Source organism: Gymnodraco acuticeps, unplaced genomic scaffold, assembly GCF_902827175.1.
Source record: "Gymnodraco acuticeps unplaced genomic scaffold, fGymAcu1.1, whole genome shotgun sequence".
Taxonomy (NCBI): domain Eukaryota; kingdom Metazoa; phylum Chordata; class Actinopteri; order Perciformes; family Bathydraconidae; genus Gymnodraco; species Gymnodraco acuticeps.
Window position 1 is genome coordinate 2,846,918 of NW_022991091.1, and position 20,695 is coordinate 2,867,612.

General features: G+C 40.0%; 1 protein-coding gene across 2 annotated transcripts; it reads left to right on the forward strand.

Annotated features, from left to right (window-relative positions):
• Window positions 1–9,156: 9,156 nt before the first annotated feature.
• Window positions 9,157–19,485, forward strand: LOC117560070 (histamine N-methyltransferase-like). Of its 2 annotated transcripts, none has more exons than XM_034236827.1 (7): window positions 9,157–9,275; window positions 13,707–13,853; window positions 15,121–15,173; window positions 16,008–16,115; window positions 16,980–17,110; window positions 17,283–17,376; window positions 18,496–19,485. In XM_034236827.1, the coding sequence occupies exons 2-7, from the start codon at window positions 13,717–13,719 to the stop codon at window positions 18,855–18,857; spliced, it is 885 nt and encodes a 294-aa protein (XP_034092718.1). In that variant the 5' UTR covers window positions 9,157–9,275; window positions 13,707–13,716; the 3' UTR covers window positions 18,858–19,485. The 2 variants fall into 2 exon arrangements, with proteins under 2 accessions (XP_034092718.1, XP_034092719.1); XM_034236828.1 differs by lacking the exon at window positions 9,157–9,275 and adding an exon at window positions 12,188–12,274.
• Window positions 19,486–20,695: the final 1,210 nt, after the last annotated feature.

The following is a 20,695-nucleotide window of genomic DNA, read 5'->3' on the forward strand; positions in this document are numbered from 1 at the left end:
CATGCTGTGGTTTTATTAAATGTGCCAAGTGCTAGGACTGTCTTAGGGAAGAAAGCTTTTAGATGTGCAGCTCCACTAACATGGAACAGTCTGCAAAAAGAATGGAAAATTACCAAGCTAGTACCACTATATGTTTTTAAAGCTCGGTTGGATGCTACAAAATCAGATGCTGTTGGTACCTGTACTTGTGGTTAAATATGTAAATTGTAATCCCTGTACATTTTGCTGTATGATGTCCTTTTGTTGTTCTGTTGTTTATGTTTTTATGTCTTCTTGTGGAACCTACTGCTGCAGGTCTCCCTTGAAAAAGAGATCATTGATCTCAATGGGATTTTACCTGGATAAATAAAGGTTTAAAAAAATGTTTTTTTTAAAAAGTCCCCCAAGGCGCCTGGTGGACGGTAGAGAACAACAATGGTTGATTGTATAGGATGGGTTACTGTGACGGCATGGAATTCAAAGATGGAAGGAGTGAAGTTAGGTAGCTTGAGGAGCGAAAAGCTCCATTTGGGAGAGAGCAGGAGACCAGTGCCACCTCCTCTGCCAGTGGGTCTGGGTGTATGGGAGAAGGAATATGCTGTGGAGAGAGCTGCTGGGGTGGATGTGTTGGATGGAGTAATCCACGTCTCAGTGAGAGCAAGGAAATCCAGAGACTGCAGGGAAGCGTAGCCAGAGATGAAGTCAGCCTTAGGAACAGCTGACTGGCAGTTCCACAGGCTGCCTGAAACTATATGTTGGATGTCAGTGGAGCATGTGGGATAGACGAGAGCAGGCCGGTTATATCGATCGATATGCCATTAAAATACCCGGGTTCTTTGAGGCATGGGTACTTCTGTGACAAGGCTTCTGCCACAGCTAACACTTGGACACCGTCAGGGTATGCGGTATGGCGAAACATCGTCTCTGCTAATTTTTCAAGTATGCTACTTGTCAGCCTGGGATTGTTCACAAGGGTGCCATCTTTTTGGTAGGCCTGGTTGCCTGCTTGAAGCATAAGGTCTACATTAGGGGTGGGCGATATTGAAAAATATATTATCACGATATTTTTTCAAGCACTATCACGATAGACGATATATATCACGATATTTTTTCATGTTGGTTATTATGGTTATTTTTCAAGTTACTTAACAGTACAAGCACCTACAAGGTAACAGAGACTAAAACAAAAAGGAGTAACAGACCAAAATAGCATTTCAAGCTAGTTTTATTTCTGAAATGAATCCCTGAATGAACAATTCAACATTTTGATATGGCTTCAAGGCACAGTTTCTCAGTATAACAATGAACTTTCTGAGGTAGCACTAGCACTAGTGTGTCAAACAACTCGGACTGAACTACCAACACGAAAGCAGAGGTGCGCTGACATTGTGAAATCGATCGGGCTTGATATATGGTGACATTCAAATCAGTAGGTGACGCTGGGGGAGCGAGAGGGGAAGAGGCTCTCCGTCCGCTGTCATAGCCCCCTGCGCCGTGCACGGAGAGCCTCTTCCCCTCCTGCTCCCCCAGCCGTTCAAATCCAGTTTTGGACAGTCTGCCGTGGTTCCATCCCATTTCAAGTGCTGTTCGAGGCTCGGCGTAACCCTCGGAGCACACTCTCCAATCACAGAGCTTGAGGACTATCACGGGGTTTGTCAAACAGAGCACATGGTGTAGTCCAAATGATAGCTGGGGATTCTGGGTAGTGTAGTGTCTTCTGCCATCCTTTACTCCGAAAAAATATTTGTTTCTCCGAATCGAAGCGGAAAAATACAAAAGCATTGCACACAATTTAAACCAATCAATGTTGTGTAATTAACAAGGATAATCTGGTGTTTTTTAGTCGATGAGTAGTGCAGATATCACTTTAAAATCAATCGACAGTAAGGGGAATACTTACTTCCGGGTGTACAATTCTCCGTTATCCAATGAGAATGGACGCTCACATTGCCTTTAAGGGCAGCCGACACAAACGAATGCCTTGCTTCCATGAGCGTCAAATCCCGCCGCAGATGGGAATACATTGCAATCAGTTGAAAGCTATTTGCGTCCCTTTATGAAGCTGAAGGAGCCTAGGAGCGTCACAACTAGACGCCACGGACACTGACCAAACGTCGCTCCTGGACGATTATGGAGTGAGAGTGTGTTGGCTAACCCTAACCCTAGCCGGACAGGAGATCGTGTCTGTCTCTGTGGCTTCAGGCTTGATCGCCGTTCAAATTACAGTTTTAATGATCTCAATGGGAATGGTTAGCATTTCATATGCACGCAAATAATATAAAATATAAGCCAACAGAATCAACCAAGACAATAAAGGAAGTGCAATACTGTCTGAATCCTGACTAGACAGCTTTAGAGCATGTCTTTCACATCAGTTTATTTGTTTTCAAGTTTTTTGTTGTTGTTTTTTTTTCAAGTTTTTTTGTTGTTTTTTTATCACGATAGATACGATATCTCTGAAAAAGCATATCGTGGAGACCTAATATCGTCACGACGATGTATATCGTCATATCGCCCACCCCTAGTCTACATCATATGAAAAGGCAGGGATTTCAAACCGTGCAGGCCACACCTGAGACCGGCAAAGTGTTCCACTTTGATCAGAGGAGGAAAGAAGGATGGTGTCCTGAGATCCAGATGGGTGGACAGAAGAATTATGGGAAGATTCTTCTGCTAGGGAGGAGTCAACATGGAACACTTCCACATTACTGAGATTTAGTACAATTGTTTGGGTTTGTACAACCTTCAAAGTTCCCTTGTCCTCTACTTCCTCAATGCAGCTCAAAGTGATAAACTGGCCACCAAATTCCATGTCTTGGTACATTACGGAAAACTCCCCTGGAATATGAAATGTCTTTTTAATTTCACACATAAGTTCCTGGAGTGTTCCGGGATGCCCGAGGGTAGAACCAGTTTGCGAATATCATTTTCTTCAAAAATGATCTGGAGCTTTGCTGGGGTACCCATCTCTATAGAAGAAGCTGCATCAGAAAAATTGAAATAAATGATTAATCAACTTGAAATAAATCGGACTTATAAAGGACTGTGTGACTTTATGTGGCAATTAAAAGGACAGGCAAATGTGGTGCTTTAAGGTAACCAGTCGTTTTCCTGCCAGAGTGTATGCAGCCAAAGGATACAAATCTGCAATCTCTCCATGCTCAAGTACTTGCACATTGCTGGTGTTCTCCAACTCGTAGCTCCTAAGATGCTCATTGTACCATGTGTTTTGTAGTTTCACAACAAAGGTCAGTTGGTCATGAATGACCAACATCTGTAGCACCTCTGCAAAGTCAGGCAATCCTGCGGTAGAACCACAACACACCAACATCCCAGTTGCATATATGGTGCCTAAAAAGCACACATTATTTGCAACATGTAGTTTTGTGACTGTAGGGAATTTACACTTCACTTTGTCTTTTATGTCATTCTTGAGTAGATCTAAAGAGACCTCTGTTGTTTTTGTGACTGAGAGTTTTGGTCTGACTGCATTTGATTCATGGAGACGGTGTGCAATCATCAGCTGGTGCTTGTTTGCAAGGGACAACAAGATATTCCTGAAACAGCCTGTTTGTCTGACAGCTCTTTTAAAGAAGCTATGTTTGGCTTCAAATCTCATTGTCCACAGGACACCCACAGGGCCAAATTCCCGAATGAGCTGAGGATAGTGCTCAAGGAAGTGGTGCTTAGGAATGAGCTTTTTTTGTGGGAAAGCTTCAAGGAATCTGCATCTGTGCTCAGAAACCAAACTTTCAAGATAGCAAATGCTTTCTTCTGTATGGACAGGAGACAACACAAGGTCCAAGATGTCTTTCAAGGTCATCAGCATTTGCCACACTGGGTCATGTGCAGGTACTTTTAAACCTATCATCAGAGGCAGCAGACGCAGCAAACACCAGTTTTCATGTGCATTCCCTCCGATTGATCTTCGTGCAGCAAAGTTGCCAGGGACAAGATGAGGACGATTTGTTTTGTCGCCCCATTTAAATGGAAACTGAAGAATGGAGTCATTGAGTTCCACGAGAGAAAAATATTTGTTCTTGATGAATTTATCAAATGATAATGCCAACTCCACTGGAACAATACCCTCAACTGGGACCGGAGCGCTTGTGGATGTTTGGGGATTATAAAGTTGGCCAACTGTTACTGTCAGTAGAAACTAATAATAAAAAATATAAGTTTTATTGGCTTATTTTAACAATTTGATCGCATGATGCCCTTCGATATTATTGCAGATCTGCTGTAAGCTAGCTATCTCATGTAGCAAACCTAGTCATTTCAAATATACTCACAAAACACTTACAATTATGAAACAGACTAACTTCAAAATGCCCGAAAGTCAACAAGGCATGTTGGCCTCTGTACAACGCTGCATTAAAATGTACATAGTCTACTATTATAATTTTACAACTATCAAACATGACATACAATAGAAGGAAGGTTTGTATTACCAAAATCTAAATCAAATATGGGACAGAAAACAGCCATGATCAGCTGGAACTCTTTACCGGTTCACATCATTCAGGAAAATTCTCAAGTACATTTCAAAAGGTTGCTAAAACAATATTTAAGTATTACAAAGTACATTTGAACTGTGCCTGTGGCTATGTATGCATATATTATTATGTACACTTATTTGTATTTACTTTTGTTTGGCCTTAGGATGGCGATAATTGGATGACCATTTTAGTTTTCACTTCATTTCACTGTAAATTGCATGACATTATGAGCTGTTTTGTTTTGTTTTAATTTTGTTGTATGTATGTTTATGTATGTTTTGAGTGTGTGAGGACCCCAGGAAGAATAGCCAATGCTCATGCTAGTGCTAATGGGGATCCTAATAAAGACATACAGTAAATGGTGTTTACTTCTGTTGCAGCTGACCCTGCAACCCAGTCTCACGGCATTTCGTGTTCACCAACACGATTTTTAATCTATTGATTCGTGTTCACCAACACGATTTTCCCCTTTTTTTCGTGTTGCACAGCACGATTTTAAAAGCAATGTATTTCTACTGCCTGCAGCACGTCTTTTTCTCCGGTCGGGTCGTGGGAGACCGGAAGCTGTGTGGTTCATAAAAACATGTTCTTACTCAATATCAAGCCACAATTATTGCTTTTATTTTAAATCGTATAATTTCGGACTTTTGTTGCCGTCTGTGAGGAAAATAAATGGGGCTCAGAGCCTCAGAATACGGAAATCTGTATTTTTAAATATTTTTTTCCTTCTAATTCGTTATTCTTTTCAAAATAACACACTGTTATTTACTCACCAATAACACACAATTATCCTTGCTTTTATTTATTGGTTTAATGCCATAATCTCGGGCTTTTTTGGCGTCCGTCAGGAACTGAATTTCAAAATAAAAATAACCGGAAACAGACGTAGGCCTATAAGGGACATTTCGAGCATCATTGCGATTGTCAACATTTCTGAGTTTAGGATGGCCGAAGACACTACACTACCCATAATCCCCAGCTATCGTTTAGGACTACAGTCCCGTAAGGTTACGCAGAGCGTCAAACAGCTGTGTGAAATGGAACGAAACCACGCCAGACTATCCAAAACTGGAATCGAACGCCCCCCCCAGAACTACACATGCTGGCTATTGTGTTTCGCAAAATGTTCTATGGGACGTCTCTACTGAACATTTTCGTTTTTCCCACAATTAGAAGTTGTCAGTATTAAACACATTGGTGTTATCAAATGTAAAACATATAATTAATAAATGGGTGAAAATTGCTTGTGTCCATAATGCGCAGCATTAATACCCACATGACAGCTCATTGTTACTTTGTAATTATACTCCACTACAATTCAGAGGTTAACCTGGTATTTTTACTCCACTGCATTTATTTGAGTTACTTTGCAGATACTTGATTAATTATGTGAAATATAAACAACCCTTAAATCAGACTTTAGTTACACCTGAGTAAAATTCAGGTAAGGTGATTGTCAAGTGCCAACAATCAGGAGAGATATTTGATAGTTGGTGCTTGAGAAGACTAAACATGTATCTGCAATTGACATGAATGGAAACGAGTAATAAAGTATATTCATTACTCGTTATTCTCTACTAATAGTTAATTAAAGACTGTATATTATGGCTATTTTGCACATCCGTTTCAAGATTTTCAAAGGTTTATTGACATATCATATACACAACTACGGTGTAGTTATGCAATGAATGAAACACTTGGGTCACAGGTTCCTCAACAGTGCATTACAAGACATCTATCAATATGTGTGTACCTCCACCATCAAACTGTCATATTCTGCAAATTTCTTATTCTATCTACATACATAAGAGTATAATTCATATGTATAATATCAGTTAAAAATAAGTGCTTCAACATAGTTAACATTGCAGGAAAGCAATATATTAGACGTTAAGTACTTTGTCAGGCTTAATATTTATCTGTAGATAGATACCCCCAAAGTTTTTTTCTTATTTAAAAGAAGACCTTAATCTGTTATTTAATGTTTAAATAAAGGTTAATTCGTTTTTCTGTTTTGCACCTCCTCCTATTAATATCTTTGTACATTCTGCACTAAACTGTTTTATTGTAGAGATCACTTAGAGTATCTTCTTGATTTTTTACATTCTATATTTATACTTTCCCCCTATGAAAGTATGTACTCTTAATATTTTTGTAATCAAATATAACAATAATTCAATAACGTGCTTTAACCACTAGGCGGTGCACACAAGGTACACACAGCCATAATAACTTTGTATTATAAATGTAGGACACTTATGTTTTCGTACAACATCTGAAGATGTGAAGTTTTATGCATGCTTTCACATAATTTTACAGCATATTGCTATACTATTTCAGACTCAGTATTTACATTCTTACATTCAAAGAAAATCAGTAATATCTTTAAAAACCGTTATGGTTTAAATATAACCTATCTGTGAATTAGATCAAATGTAAAAGTCAGCCGAATTAGTGTTGATACTGCAAGGAGATGTATTGTGTGAATATAAATTGAAGATGTTGTTTAATTGTTGAATATATTTATGATCCACGTCAAATATTCAGTTTCGGCAGCATTTTCTCAGTTTTTCCAAAGGTCTTCTCATCAGGGCTCTATAAATAAAGAACTACGGCAGATCTGTAATATACAATGCAGCCGAACCGTGTATTACAATGCCGTTATGTGATGACTTTCAAAGAGAAAAGCAAGAGCGCTCGGAATTAAGTATTATTTTATTCTTTTAAAATGTTTTCCGGATTTCATATCATATAAACACCAAATCCCAGCATGCATTGCGGCTAAAACATCCAATAAGCGAGCTTAAAACCATAGCTGAGGATCTTGGGTAATCACTCGAAATGCCTACGTCTGTTTCCGGTTATTTTTATTTTGAAATTCAGTTCCTGACGGACGCCAAAAAAGCCCGAGATTATGGAATTAAACCAATAAATAAAAGCAAGGATAATTGTGTGTTATTGGTGAGTAAATAACAGTGTGTTATTTTGAAAAGAATAACAAATTAGAAGGAAAAAAGATTTAAAAAATACAGATTTCAGTATCCTGAGGCTCTGAGCCCCATTTATTTTCCTCACAGACGGCAACAAAAGTCCGAAATTATACGATTTAAAATAAAAGCAATAACTGTGGCTTGATATTGAGTAAGAACATGTTTTTATGAACCACACAGCTTCCGGTCTCCCACGACCCGACCGGAGAAAAAGACGTGCTGCAGGCAGTAGAAATACATTGCTTTTAAAATCGTGCTGTGCAACACGAAAAAAAGGGGAAAATCGTGTTGGTGAACACGAATCAATAGATTAAAAATCGTGTTGGTGAACACGAAATGCCGTGAGACTGGGTTGGACCCTGATAACGTCTTTGTGGTATCCCATATTGTTAAGCTATAATCCAAATAAAAACTCTCTCAACCACACAGTGTTAACAACATCAGCCAAGTAAAAAAGTTATTTACACAGAGGCATCAAAAGAGTGACCTTATGTGCATTATTAATGCTTTCTTATAACACAATGTTTGTAGAATTTACTCTACCAATATGCAATCGCAGCAGCTGTGTTTGCAGTTAAATATTTCATATATGAATAAGGCCTGGTAAAGATAAGATAAAATGGACCTTGAATAACCCCGTATAGAAATGCAAGTGTCAAGGCAGCAACAGAATGAGAAGAAAGCACCAATATTACAAAGATGTATAAACAATAAATTCCAATCTTTATTCCAGACTCAAGGTCCATATCAGACAAAAAGACAAAACACACATCAATAAATAAGATAAAAAGCTAAACACAAAACAGATAAAAACAAACAGATAAAAACATAAAATCAGTCCAATCACAGCGAGCCACACATGCTCACCGTCTGTAGAGGCTATTGCTCCAATGTCTCCAAATCATGGAAGAGAACCGGGTAGAACTCTTCACAGGGTTAATTAAAATCGAAATAACATAATTGTCCGAGTCTACTAGGCGACACATGAATTTGTACATTAACTTTCTTAAAAGGGCTTGACAGGTAGGTACCCCCAAGTTTACAAACAGCTGGCTGGCACTGTGCCATCTTGGTACCCTCAGCAGCAACCGTAAAGCATCATTGTATGCAACTTTTAGTTTGTGTATGCTTCTAGCCTTGTAGTTACTCCACAGGTGAGCCGTACGTACAATGGTGTACAGAAAGCTTTAAAAAGTGATACCTTGACATCTACAGAGCACTTGTGAAACTTACGCATTAATATGTTTGCCTGGGCATACAGTTTGCAGCGTTGCCTATGGATGTCTTTGTCATCTGTGAGATCATCAGAAATATAATGACCAAGGTACTTGATCTCACTGCACACAAGAATAATGTTGCTACTGAGAATAAAATGAGGAAATACAGCCTTTTTATCCTCTTTACTTCGCACAATCATGATGCTACTCTTCTTGGCGTTATACTTAATATTAAAATCAATGCCATACTGGGAACAAGTCCTCAGAAGCTGTTGTAAGCCAGCACTGCACGGGGAAAAGATGATTAAATCATCTGATATTACAAAGATGTATAAACAATAAAGATGTAGGCCTATTAACAATAAAACAATTAATAGGAATAAGCCTGTAAATTACTTTGTGTTTTTGAGAAATACTCAAAGGCCGTTGAGGACTAAATGCGGGTATTTTTGGGCTGATTTTCTTTGCCATCTTTGGCCCTCCTTAAAGGAAATCCGGAATTCCAGTGGGAGGGTTCAAAGTGTATTCAGCCCTATATATAGTCTATGATTCAGACCGGAGATCTCTACGGACTCACTCCTGCACGACATGTAAGTGTTAACTGAGCGTCTTGTCTCCATTTGTGCAGCTTAAACACCATGCGAAATTATTGCGATAGTGAACGAGCGTTGTGACGTTTACTGAGCGTGCAAATATCGCCATCAGCCGTAATGTTACACATATCGAGAGACACTGACGCGACAGGCTTTCTATCTCTCTATTTGAGTTTCAACTGCTGTTGGAAACATTTATGCACACACAAGGGCAGCTGTGTTATGATAGTGAAGATATGACGTGCAGCAGCTGGAAACATGCTCACGTTCAGCGAACCTAGCCAAGAATGTTAGCGATCCGCCAGAATGAAGTTCGTTTCACATTGGGAGTCCCCCCTTCAATATCCAGCAACAGGTTCAACCAGTGGACTGTGTACATATTGGCAGTGCAGTGGGATGACTGAAAGGATAACATCTATCTGAATGCTTATTCTGTATAAAGACAGTCAGTAGAAATTAAAAATGTGTAAATTGAGTGAATGTACATGGCTATAATGTAGCTACAATATCAAATCAAACCAAATCAAAGTTTATTTATATAGCCCAATATCACAAAACACGTTTGTCCCAGTGGGATTTACAGGATATAAACATAGATGACAATGTACAATATAGTATATAAGTGTATATATATATATATATATATATATATATATATATATATACAATACGATTATTAAAAACATGATAGAACGTGAAATACAAATAAAATAGATACAAATAAAACGAGATAAAATACAACAAAAACACAACAAAAACACAGTAAAAACAATACGAAACCTGAACACTCCTACAATATGAAACCTGAATCATGTAGACCTACTTGCGGATTTTCCTTTATTATTTCCTTGTTATGCTACTTCATATGGTGGCTGACAGGGGGCACATGCTCTATAACGGCCACAAAACCCTTAGATTAAAGGTCCCTTGTCATGGCCTATTCTACTGATCATAATTCCATTGTTGAGGTCTACTAGAATATATTTACTTTGTTCAATGTTCCAAAATCACATTGGTTTTCTCATACAGCATCTCTGTATAGTATGTGTATTCACTCTCTGTCCTACACGCCTGTCCTACACGCTCCTGCCCCCCTCCCCCTCCCCTCACTATGAGCCCACTGTGCTCTGATGTGTGTTTATGTGTTACAACGGCGTTTGTTAGCAACCAGAAAAGGACACAAGTAATCAGTGGCGTTTTCTCCTGGAGGCCAAGGGAAGCCAGGCTTCCCCTGTTTTTTCGGATTGTAGTTATCATTTTAATAAATAAATAAAAACACTTCGTTTAGTTTCGGAAATTCTTTGTTGTGTGTTGCTCATACAGTAGGTGTTGCTGCCGGTCCATCTCTCCCCCATTCTCATTGAGCATTTTACAAAGAGTGAAACAGCGCCCCTCTAGATGTTATGGTGAAACAGTAGATTGCACTCTCTGTTGCGAGAGGAGGCCAGCCGAAATTGGCTCCCTTGGTGAAAAAAATTGAGGGATTGACCAATCAAACAAGGCTCACGTCATGCCGCTGCCAACCTGTGATTAGTCAGGGTCATGCCAAGGGAAGCCAGAGGCGGCTGGCTTCCCTTGCCTCACAATCCAATCAAATCGCATCAACTTAGTGTTGCAGTGACGCATCCTAAAACCCGGAAGTAAGCTGCGCTCGCGTTCCCTCGACAAAAAAGCAATGGGATTTCTCCATAGGATTTTGGAAAATAGCTCGAAATAAGGTCAGTGGAAAACGAACCTGTTAGATAAATGCACGTTTTGTTCAGTCGGATAATATCCACATGTCTACCCTACTTTTATAATTTTCGAATCATTAATCTAATCGATAGAAGATAGATAGCGTCACTGCACCACTCTCACCGCCGTTAGAAAGTAGCAAGCAACTGAAGCAAGTGCAATTATGGAGGGTGGAGATTTGGAGTATTTAATCAACAATAATTGTACTAAACTTCCGCTACAGCAGCAACAACAAATACAATCTGATGACAGGCCAATGCCCAAACTGGAGCTGTGTACAGCGAGGAAAAAAGGAGCGAATCGGACGTCAAAGGTCTCCTGATTTAGTTTGTGAATTAATGCTTATTAGAGTTTCGGCTGGAGAGTGCGTGCGGACCTGTCGGTTAGATAACAGGCGTGTGTAAGTCCTGCATCTGTATGATACAAATGTGTGTAAAATGATACCGGGTGCTGTAATCACTCATCTGGTTACGTTATTACATTGACCACCACACCCCTGACCCAAAAGAAAGGACGTATTATTGGCTTCCCCTAATTTTTTCCCCACGCCACGCTACTGCAAGCAGTGGCGGTTCTAGACCAATTTCACTGGGGGGCCAGTTATTTTCTGAGGGGGGCACAATAAATGCAGGACGAAAAAGAGAACTAGACAGTATGAAGTAATTGCGCATAAGAAAACAATGCAATACAGTTATTGGTATTTGTTTCAGTACACTTATTTATTTCAGATAGATCTTATAGTTATTACTGTTAGCTTCAGCTTAAGTTATAGTGCAATGTTTGCACTAACACCATATTTATATAAAAATAAAGGCAATGAACAGTTACATCTCTACTTTACATAAGGGTGTCTGCACAATCTCACATTACAGAAACAAAATCCTGCGGTTTTTGGCAAACCGAGTACCAGAAAATATACATTTAAAAAAAACAAAAAACTTTTCATTGTTAGGGGGGTCAGAGGTCAGTGGTAGGGGGGCACTGGCCCCCCCCTAGAACCGCCCCTGATCAAGTAATGACAAACAGATGAGAATGCTGCGTGGGGTGGGGTCTGGGTGCCGTGTTGGCGGGACGTTGCGGGGCTCGCTGCCCCGCCCTTTGAGGCTCAAGGAGCGGACAGTGTGAGCTGGATTACTGGTGTTGTTTCCTGGTTGCTGCGAGGGGTCTGCGAGACACCGCGGAACTCAGCCTGAGCACACACACGCGAGTGTGTGGCGAACTGTGAGTGGAGATTCACGGAGCCGCGGCTGAGAAAAGATAAGGTGTGTGTGTGTGTGTGTGTGTGTGTGTGTGTGTGTGTGTGTGTGTGTGTGTGTGTGTGTGTGTGTGTGTGTGTGTGTGTGTGTGTGTGTGTGTGTGTGTGTGTGTGTGTGTGGTGTGTGTGTGTGTGTGTTGTGTGTGTGTGTGTGGTGTGTGTGTGTGGTGTGTTGTGTGTGTGTGTGTGTGTGTGTGTGTGTGTGTGTGTGTGTGTGTGTGTGTGTGTGTGTGTGTGTGTGTGTGTGTGTGTGTGTGTGTGTGTGTGTGTGTGTGTGTGTGTGTGTGTGTGTGTGTGTGTGTGTGTGTGTGTGTGTGTGTGTGTGTGTGTGTGTGTGTGTGTGTGGTTTTGGGGCAACGTAGACAGGTATTTTCTGTGTTAGAGTTTTACTCGCTTTGCGGATCGTTTACATGCATAAAAAGCTACATAACACACAAGGGGACGGGTAATAACCAGAAAAGCATGACATGGGACCTTTTTAAAAGAAATGCGCTGCAGTTTAAAATACGAAGCAAAGTGAAAAACATAACACATGCAAATGAGCTGTCACATTGGTACAAAGGTTTCTTCATTTGCATGTGTTATGGCGCATTTGTGTTTTTATGTTTGCATAGTTTTTGAAAGTGCATCAAGTTTCTCCTGATGTAAGTGTTTTGGGCTTTTTAGCGCATTTGCCCCCGGCGGCCACCATTACTTAAATACTTTGGTACAAACCATTTTAGAGGTAAATATTGTATATTTTGTATGGATGGAGTTAGACTTGTCTTGTATTTAAAATTATTTCCAACTTGACCATATCTAACCTTTTTTAAAGGTGGGGTAGGTCATTTTGGAGAAACCAGCTCGAGTGCGCTAGAATTTGAAAATACATAGCCGCAAAAAATCTGCCACTTCCTTACAGAGCCCCTCCTCCAACACACGAACCCGCACATGACCAATGAGGGCACGAGATAAGTTTGTGCACAGATGGAAGGCTGACAGGCAGGTAGGCCATCCAGTTATTTTAGCCGGGCCGGCTAAAATGATTGGAGCGTGCTTTTTACAGCGCCACGGCTTCCACAGATGACATTATTTTTTAATGGATTTTTTGTCAAAGCACTTCAGATATTCATTGCTATCGGGATGTTAAGAGCATTCCATGCAATATAACAAAAAGTGTATCTCGAGCCGGTTTCTCAAACTTATCTACCCCACCTTTAATTACTGTTTGCATGATGATGCTTAAAAACAATATTAGCTTAGTAATATGATGACACTATAAAGGCCCATTATGACAAACGAATACTTTGAGTACATTTATCTGATAATGCTTTTGTATTTAAAAACTGTTATTGTTCCTATACTGTAGTATTACTCCTTTTACTAATGCGAATGATATATTATATTAACATTCCGGCCCTCTTAGCTGTTAATGGAAATATGTTGTGTTTTTGTGCCAGATTATTTGCCATGGCCTCTCCACTGAAGAGTCTGGTTATTGATGATAACAGGTACCAGAAATCCTTCCAGCTTTTTCTGGAGCGCTCCTCCGAGCATCAGTGTATGCAGGACTTCATCCACAACACGCTGCCAGATATACTGGCCAGGTAATCTGCCACACACACACACACACACACACACACACACACACACACACTCACACACACTTTCTATGAGTGAAGCCACAGACCTTGCCATTGACAGTATAATAAAAATCATCAGAAGTACATTCAAATATATTGATGTACTCTTCTATACTAGAGTGTTTGCCAACATTTCTGCGTCAAGTTAACTGATTAACTCTCTTAAATCAGTTAGTACAAAATGCAACAAAGTACAAAAATACCCCAAATTTGTCGAGAGAAAGCAGTGACATGTTTATTTTTCCATATTTTAAATGTTTTCAAAAATGTTTGATTATGTCATTTTTGTTTAACCCGTACATCATTCTTAGATTGTCAGAACTGTCAAACATTAATATTGGCTTTAAACAATCCTGTTAAAGTCAAACCGTAGTGAACATACAGTATAACTTGTTATTCAAGTGTTGTGATAATATTGTTGCTGGATAACTAAATTACCATAAGCCTAGAGAGATGTTCTTAACCTTTGAGCAATCCAGGGGGGAGACATAGAAAAGATGCATTATTTAGTAGATGAAGGCAGATTAGCGGAAAATAGAAGTGATTGTGATTAACACGACAGATTCAGAGAGGCTGATTATTACTAAGGAGGATCAGCCTCATACTTCACTTGTTTTTCCTTAAACTAAAAGTAACTTTGTGCTTGCAAGAGTGTATACACCTCCAACAATTACACTGTCAAACAAAGTTAAAGAAAATGCAGTGTGAAGACTTCTGCTGCAAAGGCTACGAACAATTAAGCAGTGCAGTGTCAGTTTGTTATGACTAAACTTAGAACCCCAAACATAACATATTAATATTTTATGAGTAGCTCCTGCCTACTGTCACTGAGATGCTTACAAAAACGAAATAAATGATTGCACACATGTACATAGCTAAACAAGGTGTGCATACAGTATGTGAATGACAAGAAGTGTATATAAAATGTCCCTTCTTAAAATGTTCTATGTTCATATAAGCTTGAGCCTGAGAGAACTCTGTGAGCAGGAAGCAAATCTGGAGTGATATCACTCCCAAGTAATTAAAACAGATAATAGTGTTATTAAAATCAGTTGGTGATTGACAGAACATTTCATAGGAAGAATGAAAGCCCCGAGCCGGGAGATGCTTCAGATATAAGAACATCTCGCGATGTCAGGCAGAATTGACGGTTACAGCCCCAATCGGCAGGTAGGAAGCTGTGAGTTTTTAAGTTGAGTTCTTAAGAAGTGCTTTTCTGCTCTCCCCTCAGCATTGGAGATGGAAAGTCCCATCTAAATGTCATTGGAGTTGGAAGTGGAGCTGGTAAGAAGACTCAGTATAGGACACTTTAAGTGCCAAACGTATCTTGTGTTTTGTGTGACACGGTTAGTAGCTGAGCGACCTCTGCTGCAGACAGCGAAGGTGAGGAGGCGTTGTAGAATCAGCCTGCAGCATTAGTTCCTTTGGTACTGCTGTTATGCGGCACTAAAAACCTTTACCCTTATTATCAGTGGTGAGAGTTTGAACCCATCTACCTGGTTGTCAGATTAATCTTTAACCTCGGTCGTGGACGGAGTGACCTCACTAGTGTGTGGTTTCACTGCATTTTGTTTCCAGTGCTCATGACACAGCAAGTCTAATTTGTTCCTGATCAAACTCACTACATGCACATGAGTGCTATTACCCTTCACTTATGTCGGAGCCAATTCCTTTAATTTACCTGAGCTGTCATGTCAGTGTCATAATGGAGCGGCGGTACAGATTCTGTGATGGACTGTAAAATCCATTAGAATGCCTACAAGGTATTATTCAATCTAATCAGAAAGATTCAGCGCCTGTCCACATCGGATTATTTACTTGGATGTACTCTTGTACATGGAAATGTGTCAGATTCAATAACTAGAACAAAATCACCTGCATGTGGCAAAGTTATATTTGGAGAAAAATCCTAGTGAGCTTTGACTCGAGGCTTTTCTGAGATTATAGCAACATCAAATGTATAATTTCCTGCATACCTGACAAGTACAACTGTTTGAAATGTGGTGACATGCATTTACTTTTATAATTGAACAGTTTGGCTGCTGTCGGGAGAATGGGTCGAGATTTTATTAGCAAAAAATGGGTGTTTTTCAAAATAAGAACTGTTGGCTTGTGTAGGTGAGATTGACCTCGAGATGCTCTCCCAGCTCCGTCTGAAGCACCCAGGGGTGACGGTGGATAATGAGGTGGTGGAGCCTAGCAGCACGCAGCTACATCAGTACAAAGGTACAGTCTTATAGGCACACACATATCTCTCAAACCGCACATTTATACTGTGTCTGTATATTCACATGCCCCCAAAAAGGTGTTCTGATATGTAATTTAACAGCATAAAAAAGGCTATATATTCACATTTGTTGTATTTCAATGCAGAGAATACATTATATGTCTGCCCTTGGCTTTCCCACTTATACATAAATAATACAGTTATACATGTATTACAGTAGCAGGGGGATGGTCCTTTGACCACCAACCCCAGAGTCTAGCCCTCATGTCAGCAAGTATCCACCTTTCAGAATCTCTTTTTGAGAAAAACTGTGACCAGGAGTTTAGAACAACTTCTACTAGTTCTACTTTGAAATATTCACACAAACAAATGTATTCAAAATGCTACCCTAATAAAAGATGTAGGCAAACTGTGATCCTGAAGTTCCTCTTTCTTATCTTTTGTGTCCATTTCTGCTGCATTGAGTGCCAACAACTATTTTATTTCCTGTGGGTGGCTCAATTACTGTAGCCAAGAGTCTGTTGACTCAAAACTTTACCAGAATTAGTGTTTTCTAAAGCGTCTTGAAATCTTTTGTGATATCAAGACTTGCCCATGCTTGCCTCCTTCGCATCGGCAGTTTAAAGAAAAATCAATGTTGGATGGAAAAAGATAGTTGAAACTAAACTTATCACAAAAAAAGATGTGTTTCCAACAATGTGACAAGCAAATGTTATAGTCGTAAATGCAGAGACTAAAATATCGAAGTAGCAGAAAAGTATTTTTCTGACCTACATAAGTTATTTTATACTTTCCCTGTGTGGTTTAAAGATGTTTCATTTACACAAAGTAACATTGATTCTGTTTTGTGTCTCTTTATATAGTTATGGTGTCACAGAAACCAAATTTAGATCACATAAAATGTACCTGGAACAAGATGACTGCCTCCGAGTTTGAGGAGCAGTGGAGAGTGAAAAAGATGACTAAGAAGGCTGACTTCATTCACATGATACAGGTCGGTGACACTGACGTGTGCTTCTTGCTCACAGACTATATTTTTGACACATCTAGGTCGTATTCGCGCTCCACAGTAATTAATCCCATTAGAACATCTGTGTAGCATAGCGTTCTAATTAGGTGCTATGTGAATCCAGTTACCAGCTCATTATCTGTGGTGAAATCTACAGATGCTGTACTATGTGAAGGATCCTGGAGCTACCATCGAGTTCTTCCAGAGCCTCCTCGACAAGAAGGGGAAGCTTCTTATCATCCTAGTATCTGGTGAGTCGATGGATTTAATCTCATATTATCCATTTTTTATATTTTCTTCTCTCTGATGGCAAGGGTTGGTTATGCTGTATATAGTCAGCACACCTATTTTCTATAGATTCAGTACAGTATTCAGGGAACAAAATCATTTTATAAATATATAAATATACAAATACCATAACTGTTGTTATCAGAAGTTGTGAAAACAAGAGAAAACCCTAAATGCGCAAATAAGAATTATTGTTGCTTTCATGATACAGGGATACAACTTAATATATTGCAAAACTGTCAAGCATGGTGATAGATATCACTTGAATTGAAATAATAATAATAATTTGAGAAAAACAGTCAGGGTACAAGGAACACACCACCATATGCATAACATCTAAGTGGAAAAGGTTTCATTTTTGTAAGCATCTAGAAAAGAGGGATCTGCTAATGATTTATCACAGTCCAAAACACTACACTTTTTGTGCTATCTCTGCCACATATCTTTGCATCTTACAATACAAAAATCAATACAGTGTTTGTTAAGAGTTGACACTGTTACACAAATCATAATTGTGATCATTTGAGACCAATTTGCTGCTAAACTAATGATATTCCCATCAGTCTCAGCTTTATTTGATATTTAGTGCCAATTAGCAAACATAGATAGATAGATAGAATTGGAGCTATGACACCCTCTTTAATGGTCACACATGCATACAGCATACACAGTGAAATTTGACCTCTGTATTTAACCCATCCTAGTAGGAGCAGTAGGTAGCTATTGTACAGCGCCTGTTGAGCAATGGGAGTGGGGGGTGGAAGTTTGTCCAGTGCCTTGCTCAAGGGCACCACGCATTTAGAATGCTAGCATGCTAAGATGTTGAACAAGGTAAAAATAGTAACTGTCAAGAAAAAAAATTGGACAAGAGCACATACACATTTTGTTTGTTAATCGTGCAAACATATGAAAATGTTACTCGCCTTGCCTATATTCGAGTAAAAAAGACCTCAAAAAGTGTGAGCATGTTAGCATGCTGAGTTTAGCATGTAGCTCTAAGCACTGGTAGGCCAGAGTAAAGCCTCGAGAGCTGCTAGCTCGGCTGTAGACTCTTATTTCTACTTTCATGTAATCTTTTCCAGGTGAGAGTGGTTGGGGAAAGCTGTGGCGGACCTACAGGAGCCAGCTCTGTAACACAGAAATAAGTCAGTGTGTCACCACTGGAGACATGAAAAGCTTTCTGGACTCCAAGGGTGTGAGCTACCAGAGCTACGAGCTGCCTTCTCAAATGGAAATCACCGAGTGTTTCACAGAAGGGGATGAGAAGGGAGAGCTGCTGCTTGATTTCCTCACTGAAGTGCTGGACTTCAGTAACACAGCCTCTCCTGAGCTCAAAGCTGGTGTCCTGGAAGTACTGCAGCACCCAGACTGCAGCAAGGAGTCCAACGGCAAAGTTATCTTTAACAACAACCTTGGGGTCATAGTCATAGATCCGCAAACTTAGAAACAAATGCTTAAAGGTGGGGTAGGTCATTTTGGAGAAACCAGCTCGAGTGCGTTAGAATTTGAAAATACACAGACTGAAGAAATCTGCCACTTCCTTACAGAGCCCCTCCTCCAACACACATGAACGCGCACATGACCAATGAGGGCACGAGATAAGTTTGTGCACAGATGGAAGGCTGACAGGCAGGTAGGCCATCCAGTTATTTTAGCCGGGCTGGTGTCAGTACCATATGTGCTCGGCCTACCAGATCTGCTCGGAGTCCGTTACGCTTACCAATGACGTCACGCATTGGCTGTACGGCATCCCAAGAGGTAATAATAATAATTCTAAATAAAACAGGAAGTTAACCTAAATTACATTTAAGACGCTGCAACGAAAGTAACACAAACAATGTAATATCCTTTTCCGTTTCACAGAACACAAATAGGGTTATTTACATAATTATGTTTACACTGGTGACATTTACGGGACACAATTCACTGGGTTATATAGTGTGTGTTGCACCACGGACGAGTTAGTGAGTGCACCTGTGTTGTGTTGTCATTCTAGCTTGTGTAGCGTGTATACAAGATCATCCTGCTTTGCTGTAATGTGATGGAAATAAAGTGTGGTGTTCCATACTAAACACGCTGCATCCGACTCCCATTTATCGGCTCTACAACACTGTCGATTGTTCTTTTTTAACATTCAAACATAAAAAATAACAATCGACACAACAGATGATACAAATGTTTGTGTCAGTAAATGTGTACTAACAGAGGCGGGGGTGTGTGTGGAAATAACGGGGACAGAGCTGACTGCTGTCAGACGATCAGCTGTGCAGCGTCATCACAAACGGACCGCTTCACGTGACGCCCCGGAGGAAAGGACGTCCCATTGCTCTTAAAACTAATTTCCCTGCTTCTCGTGGTTTCCTTGCGTCTCTCCCATAGACTGTATATATAAATGGACGTAGGGTCCGTGACGTCACCCATAGGATTCTGCAGAGTTGCCGAGAAGCCCTTAGTAGGCGGAGTCGGCCACTAACGGCTCGACAGTGACGTCAGAGTTCAACTCCCGCCTGCTCCTAATAAGGGCAAAGAGGCGGAGCCGAGGCGGGACCTCCTGCCAACGAGCTGGAAGTTCCAGAGCTAGCTGAAGCTACCAAGCTAAGCTAACATGCTCCCCATCTGCACACTGTCGTGGCATTTTACGTTTCTAAGGTAAGCGGACATGAAGCTATTCAGCAAAACTATAAATAATAATCTAAGTTATTGAGTTTTTAGCATAATACTTCAGAATCTTAAAACCCCTTAACGTTTGTATGCAATTGTGCTAAATTCAACACTGGGATCAAGCAAATATTAATATGTTTGCATGACATTAGTTATTTATATTTTGATATCACTTAACTATACGTTTAATACATTTAAGTCAAGCTAAAGTACATGTGATGGTAGCTAGTTAGTGCTCTTACCTGTGAGGCCTCCTCCAAACAGCATAATAACCAGACTGTATCATTAAAACCAAGTACCAGTTCTAGATCCTTGACTTTAGACAAACAATTCAAAAGACAAAATGTATTTAAAGACCAATCTTTATTTGAATGTGCCTCTTAACCTGAGATATTAGTTATACAGTAATAGTATTGACAATCTAAAAAAACTGAGCAACTCAACAGTCAACTTTATATTTCTTATTGTCTAAAGTGTTTATTATTTTCATTTTCCCCTCTCATATTCAGTGTGGACGGATTGAGACAGCGTGGTGTCCAGAGAGAAACCTCCGTGTGATGGACGTCCTGTCTGTTGGTGTGGAGAGGACTGAGGGTCTTTCCTCTGCGAGGAGGACCAGGC

Bases quoted from the DNA above. Each gene is read 5' to 3' on its own strand.
- LOC117560070 (XM_034236827.1), top strand. From the start codon at position 13,717: ATGGCCTCTCCACTGAAGAGTCTGGTTATTGATGATAACAGGTACCAG. The intron at 13,854-15,120 runs GTAATCTGCCAC...CTCTCCCCTCAG, and splicing joins CTGCCAGATATACTGGCCAG to CATTGGAGATGGAAAGTCCC. The intron at 17,377-18,495 runs GTGAGTCGATGG...AATCTTTTCCAG, and splicing joins TCTTATCATCCTAGTATCTG to GTGAGAGTGGTTGGGGAAAG.